Source organism: Puma concolor, chromosome D4, assembly GCF_028749965.1.
Source record: "Puma concolor isolate L17-30 chromosome D4, mPumCon1.1.hap2, whole genome shotgun sequence".
Classification (NCBI taxonomy): domain Eukaryota; kingdom Metazoa; phylum Chordata; class Mammalia; order Carnivora; family Felidae; genus Puma; species Puma concolor.
Genome location: NC_141679.1, coordinates 90,170,547 through 90,177,026, shown reverse-complemented (window position 1 = coordinate 90,177,026; position 6,480 = coordinate 90,170,547). Strand labels below are relative to the sequence as shown.

The window sequence follows — 6,480 nt, the reverse complement described above, 5'->3', positions numbered from 1 at the left end:
ACCGCCAGAGGTCACTCAGCAGAGCCCAAAGGCTGTCCCCTCTCTCAGCCCAGAGCGTGGCTCCAGACCCCACATGCTCACTGTTAGCAGGTGAGTGGTCCTCCTGACTTTGAGCTCCTGTGTAAGGTCCTTCCTCTCAGTGAGGAGGTGGCTTTCTCCTGTCCCTGCATTGGCTTCAGTCTGTCCAAGTCCCAGAGCTCAGGAGGCCCAAGTCCCCTTTGCACCCCTGCCCTCTGACCAGCAGAAGCTGCCTGCAGCCTCTCCTGAGATGGGTTGGTACTTAAAAAAAAAAAAAAAAAATTTTTAACGTTTATTTATTTTTGAGACAGAGACAGAGCATGAACGGGGGAGGGGCAGAGAGAGAGGGAGACACAGAATCCCAAGCAGGCTCCAGGCTCTGAGCTGTCAGCACAGAGCCCGAAGTGGGGCTTGAACTCACCGACAGTGAGATCATGACCTGAGCCGAAGTTGGACGCTTAACAGACTGAGCCACCCAGCCAACCCGGCTAGTACTTTTGAAGTTGCCTAAAGAGCGACTTTGCCTGGTGTAGTCTTTGTGGCTTCATACCTCATTGTCATCAAATACTCACGATGGGGCTCACGCTGCATGGGGAGCCGGACCTGTAAAGAGAGTCTTGATCCCTTGCGGAAACAGACCATTTGGGCCCATCGGCGTTTGCCTTCTCTGCGCCAGGCACTAGGGGGACAGGGGTACCCAGTCTGCTTCCTTGGCTCACAGCCTGCCTAGTGCAGGCGTCTAAAAAGTCATCGTTGTCACCAAGTGCTGGGGAGGTTAAGGAGACTTGGTGGGGAGCCGCTGAAGACGGGGGTTGGGGGAGGAGCGACGCGATCGGAGGAATTTTAGGAAACTCTGGCCGGAGTGGAGCGCGGGGTGAGGGAGGCTGTGCGCCGGCGAGGACGCTGGATAGGAGCAGAATCCGTACCGCGTTCTCGGGGTGACAGCTCACGAGGCCGTAAAGTCGGTGTTTCCCACCCTGGCCACGCGGCTCAGGAGGCTGACTTGCCGGCCCTGGCGCTCCCCTTGACCCCACCCCGGCCTGCAGTCTCGGGAGATCATTCCCGAAGCCCCTAGGCACCTGAGGCGCAGACGGAGGGAACTTCCCGGGCCACCGCCTCTGATGCGGAGGCCGCTCCGCGACTGGAATCTCCTACAGCCAAATGCGGTACTTGGCGGCTTTCGTCCTTCGCCGCAAACCGGCTGCGCGAGAGGCTCCGGCGGACGCCGCCGAAGGTCAGCGGGCCTCCGTTTCCCCGGCAACGGTGGGCGGCCCGCCTGACGCATGCGCGGCCGCCCTCCGCTGCCTTGGACTACAACTCCCGCCGTGCTCAGCGCGCTCCCGTCCCCGGGCTCCCGGAAGTGGAGCCCGGTGGGGTGGGGGGGGGCGTCTCCGACCTTCTAGCGGGGGCGAGCAGACGGGCTGGTTCCGGGAGGCGCCGGGAGCGAGGACCCCGATGCTGGCCAGCGGAGCCCGCGATGGCTTCCGCTGGAGGCGGCGACTGCGAGGGCGCCGCGCCGGAGGCGGACCGCCCTCACCAGCGGCCCTTCCTGATCGGGGTGAGCGGCGGCACCGCGAGCGGGAAGGTAAGGGGCTGAGCGGCCCGGCGGGGCCTGCGTGCAGCTCGATCCCCGGCCCCCTGAGACTCCGGGCGGCCCGTTGCGGCCTCTAGCCAGAGAAGAGGCTGCCAAGGCGCCCCCCTCTAGGGTGTGGGCGGAGCGGGGGGCGGAGTGAGCGCGGGGCTGCGGCCGTGGTGGGCAGGCGAGGCGGGGGGCGCTTGCCCTCGGGCCCCCACCCCCACAGCCTTCCCGCCGGCCTGGTTCCTCTGGGGCCCCCAGTGCGTGCTGCCCCTGCCAGTGCCCCGCGGCCCTACCCCGAGCCCAGCCCCACCTGTCGCCGGCCTGCTGGGCAGTCCGTGGGGGCTGGTGGGTCGGTGTCCCCAGAAGCCAGCTCCCTGCAGAAACGGCCGGGAAAGGGCCGCCCCGTGGCAGGAGGAGCGGGTCCAGGCGGGAATCCTGTTTGTGTATTCCCAGTCCACTGTGTGTGAGAAGATCATGGAGCTGCTGGGCCAGAACGAAGTGGACCACCGGCAGCGGAAGCTGGTCATCCTGAGCCAAGATAGGTTCTACAAGGTCCTGACTGCAGAGCAGAAAGCCAAGGCATTGAAGGGCCAGTACAATTTCGACCACCCAGGTGCAGCGCAAGACCCTGAGGGGAGCAGGGGAGGACAGGCCAAGGGGTCTGGGCTCCAGGGTCGGATGGGGATGCAGAGAGGCCCGAGTGCTTCCATGGAATTTGCCTGGCCCCCTGGGCCCCGAGCAGCCCCGCAGGCGTTCCCAGCTTCCTTGGTTGGAGCCAGCCAGGAAGTCGTCTCGGTGGAGGGGACCCCCACTGGGGTCCCGGAGAAATCCATGCCCACTTCCAGCTGTTTGGGGTCCTTTGTGCACAGCGTTTTGCATTTCCCCACCTGCCCTGGGGCCAAAGTCCTTGAGAGGCCAGCAGGGGAAGCAGTGGGTAAACCAGAGGGCGGACTCTGGTCTGATCTGGTCTGGTCAGGGGACAGGTGGAAGTGGGGTAGATAGATGAGGGGAGAGAGCCAGCCTGCCCTTGCCTGCCGCTGCCGCTGCTAGAAGACTTCACCCTGTGGCTGAAGATGAAGAAAGATGTGGCTGGCACCCATCTTTCTTTCTTGGGGGACACATGGGAGGAAGGCCTGAGGAGTGTCCGTCGGTGGTTATTTCTCAGAAATGGAAGCAGATGGGGGCGCCTGGGTGGCTCAGTCGTTTAGGCGTCCGCCTTCGGCTCAGGTCACGATTTCACGGTTTGTGGGTTCGAGCCCCAGGTCGGGCTCTGTGCTGACAGCTCAGAGCCTCGAGCCTGCTTGGGATTCTGTGTCTCCCTCTTTCTCTACCCCTCCCTCCCTCATGCTCTCTCAAAATAAATAAATATTAAAAAAAAGAAAAATAGAAGTAGATTTCTAACCCATCTACCTCCCTGGGCTGGCCACTCAGGAAATTGCTGGGTGCAAACTTCTGTGTGGGACAGGAGCCTGGGCAGCGGCCCCCTAAACGTAGTCTGCAGGGGCGGCTCCCAGTCCAAAATGTTCCTGAGGGTCGTGGGTACGGGCCAGCACCCAAGCCATGGCTGGCCGACCCCGAGGCAGAGGGAGTCGCTCCGTCCCCGGCACAAGGGCACCTGGATAGATAGTCTTGCCTTTTGTTCTATCCCCCGCAGATGCTTTTGATAACGATTTGATGCACAGGACTCTGAAAAACATCGTGGAGGGCAAAACCGTCGAGGTCCCAACCTATGATTTTGTGACCCACTCCAGGTGAGCAGTGGTTCCAGGGAGAGGGACTGTTTGCGGGGGGGGGGGGGGGGGGGGCAGCTAGCACGTCCCCGCCGGGGCGTCCACAGACTGACCTGCCCTGTGGTGTTTCTGCACACCCACCCCTCCCCCGCTGCAATCTGTCCCCCTCCACGCCGACTGGGCCCGGGCCCGCCGGACCCTGGATCGCCACCAGGGCCCATCTCTGGGTCTCACCTCACAGGTTACCGGAGACCACGGTGGTCTACCCTGCAGATGTGGTCCTGTTTGAGGGCATCTTGGTGTTCTACAGCCAGGAGGTCCGCGACATGTTTCACCTGCGCCTCTTCGTGGACACGGACTCCGACGTCAGGCTGTCGCGAAGAGGTGAGGCAGACGCGGGCCTCTCTGCCCCCGGCCCAGGCCGGCCGCCGGTCCTCACTGCCCTCCTCTTCTTGCCCCAGTTCTCCGGGACGTGCACCGCGGGAGGGATCTGGAGCAGATTCTGACCCAGTACACTACCTTTGTGAAGCCGGCCTTCGAGGAGTTCTGCCTGCCGGTACCTTTCGCCTACTCGGGACCCTCCTTTTCTCCCTCTTCGAGAGGGACCCCTGGCGCCCTGTTCCGGGAGAGCTGAATCGTGGGTGCACAGGGTCTGATTTACGAATGGAGAGATTAGCCCACTGCACCTCGTTCCCAGGCCATTCCCAGCTCTTGAAGCGTCTTTTGCGTCATCACTTTCTCTGCCTACAAAAGCCCCTCGTCCCCACGTCCACGCGGCTCACCTCCTCTCTGCTGCGGGCCTTGACTCACCCCATGTGCTCACCCCAGGAACCCCCTGCTCCCCCATCTCCAGGCACCTCTGGTCTCACACTCCCTGCTTTGCTGGCCCCTCTCACAACGGGAAACGCCACGAAGGCAGGGACGTGTTTGCTCGCGGCCCAAACGGACACAGATCTGGCACACCGTAGGCACTTCGTCCCCCTGTCCCTGCCGCGGGTTTCTCCAGGCTGCCCGTGGCTGGCTCTCCAGGTCCAGGTGGCCTGCGGGGAGGCCTTCACTGTTGCACGGCCATCTGTCGTGTCCTCCACCTTCCGTCCTAACTGGATAGGGTTTCCAGGTGCTTCTCAGGGGAAACTTAATATTTTGCTTCTTAAAAGTGAAATACGGCACAAAGGCACTCGAACCCGGCTTCCTGCTTCGGTTAAGTTGGACAAACGAGTTCCCTCTCCCGTTGCTTGAAGAGAACGTTTTTTTTATCTCATGTTCACGTTTCCAGAAGCGCCCGGAGAATGGTTAGAGAAGTAAATGGTTCTATCCCGTTATTCACAGAAAGATGTTTGGCAAAGTAGGCGGTTTACGGCAAAACTCTGGGTGCCCGGTCTGACGGTGACCCTGCGTGGACCGCCCTTGAACTTGCCACTTGTTTTACTCACAGCCTCACACCGAGTCCAGCCCGGGTGGCCGTGTCCCTCCCCCACCCCCGGGAGCACGACCTTTCTCAGCTCTGCATTGGGTTCCATCCCTCCTGCCCCTCGCCGTCCCCTCATCTGCACCCCACCAGTGAGCAAACCTTGTGGAACCAGCCTGGCCCCCTGTGCTCATGTCCTCGGTGGGTCCCCACCGCCGGCCCGTGTGGCTCATCTCTTGTGACGTGCCCTGTTGGTCCGTATCGACACGCCTGCAACCTTGCACACTCCGCGGGTCGGTCCCTCAGCCCCGACCCGTTTCTCTTTGCTCTCCCTCTGCTTTGCCTGATTCACGTGTGTCCCCCTCAGCGGCATCTAGTTGGGGTCGCTCCTCGGTGGCCCTGTGCCTCCTAGTGTATCTGTCTCCCTGCCCGTACCTAGAGGGGCACCTGCTGGGGAGGGGTTAGCGAGGGAGCAGGTGCTGACGACGGCCGGGATCCAGTCTGCTGCCACCGGCCTGCTCACCGCACCGGGCCTCCTGCAGAAAGCTTCCTAGTTCCTGAGGAGGAAGGTCACGTGTTGTGGCAGGACGCCCCGCTGCACTTGGCTCGGCGCGCTGTTTGCACAGAGAAATGTTCCCACGGTGGCGTCCACGGGAAAGCGCGAGAGACACCAGGGGAGAGACACGTCTCTTCCGGCTGCCTCCGCTTCTCCTTCTTGTTTTGCCTCTTGGGTCACTGCCTCCGGCTCCTGGCTGAGCCCTGAATCCCGGCCCCGCTGTCTGCCACGACACCGGTCCCTGCTACGCCCTGGGGCTGCTCTCCTGCCATTGAATCTGGCCTCAAACAACTAGAAGTCACCCCGGAGCCGGGGGACAGATCCTTACGAGACCCCCCTTTCTGCCTTGCAGACGAAGAAGTATGCCGACGTGATCATCCCCCGAGGGGTGGACAACATGGGTAAGAACCCGCCCCGCCTCCTCCGTCCTCCTCCCAGAGCCCCAAAGCAGACCCTGCCCGGTCCTGGCACCGTTCCTGAGGCTGGGACGGTTGCCTGTCCGTGCACGTTAACGACACAGGTTCCAAGTATTAAAAAAGGGGTTTGACACGTCGTACACCTTAAGCTGACCCGATGCCGGTCGTCAGTTATAGCTCAGTAAAGCTGGGAAAAGATGTGTATCGACGGGGGAGTCCCTCATTCACAGAGAGCGGCCTACCCAGGCTCTTGGTTCACAGAAACCCCCGCAGACCGGGCTGCCGAGTTTTACTGTGCTCTCTGCCCGACCCGCGTCTTTCTGTCTGCTGAGACGCGGTGCCACCAGGCCCAGGGCCGCCGCGGGCAGGCGCGGCCCAGCGAGCCCGCGGCAGATTTTTCGCTGGCCTGGAGGCCTCGAGGGGGAACGGGCGCGGCTCAGTGCGCTCTGTCTCTGCTACAGTGGCCATCAACCTGATTGTGCAGCACATCCAGGACATCCTGAGCGGCGACATCTGCAAGTGGCACCGAGGGTCCAATGGGCGGAGCTACAAGAGGACGTTTCCCGAGCCGGGAGACCATCCCGCGGTGCTGACCTCCGGCAAGCGATCGCACTTGGAGTCCAGCAGCAGACCCCACTGAGCGGCGGGGTGCCCGGCCGCCCGGGCAGGCCCCCTGCTCCCACCCCGACAGACCGTTCCGGCTGTGTCCGGAGATGCCCGCCCCCCCTCCCCCCCGTGGACGCAGCTGCTGCTTCCTCTCTGCGTCTCACGGT

General features: G+C 62.7%; 1 protein-coding gene across 3 annotated transcripts; it reads left to right on the top strand.

Moving 5' to 3' along the window:
* Positions 1 to 1,353: 1,353 nt before the first annotated feature.
* UCK1 (uridine-cytidine kinase 1) lies at positions 1,354 to 6,435 on the top strand. 3 transcript variants are annotated; one of them, XM_086684326.1, is made up of 7 exons: positions 1,396 to 1,603; positions 2,051 to 2,210; positions 3,252 to 3,348; positions 3,569 to 3,711; positions 3,789 to 3,883; positions 5,644 to 5,692; positions 6,169 to 6,435. In XM_086684326.1, the coding sequence occupies exons 1-7, from the start codon at positions 1,496 to 1,498 to the stop codon at positions 6,345 to 6,347; spliced, it is 831 nt and encodes a 276-aa protein (XP_086540452.1). In that variant the 5' UTR covers positions 1,396 to 1,495; the 3' UTR covers positions 6,348 to 6,435. The 3 variants fall into 3 exon arrangements, with proteins under 3 accessions (XP_086540454.1, XP_086540453.1, XP_086540452.1); XM_086684328.1 differs by lacking the exons at positions 5,644 to 5,692; positions 6,169 to 6,435 and adding an exon at positions 4,181 to 4,581 and having other exon boundaries at positions 1,354 to 1,603; XM_086684327.1 differs by lacking the exons at positions 5,644 to 5,692; positions 6,169 to 6,435 and adding an exon at positions 4,763 to 5,603 and having other exon boundaries at positions 1,393 to 1,603.
* The last annotated feature ends 45 nt before the right edge of the window (positions 6,436 to 6,480 follow it).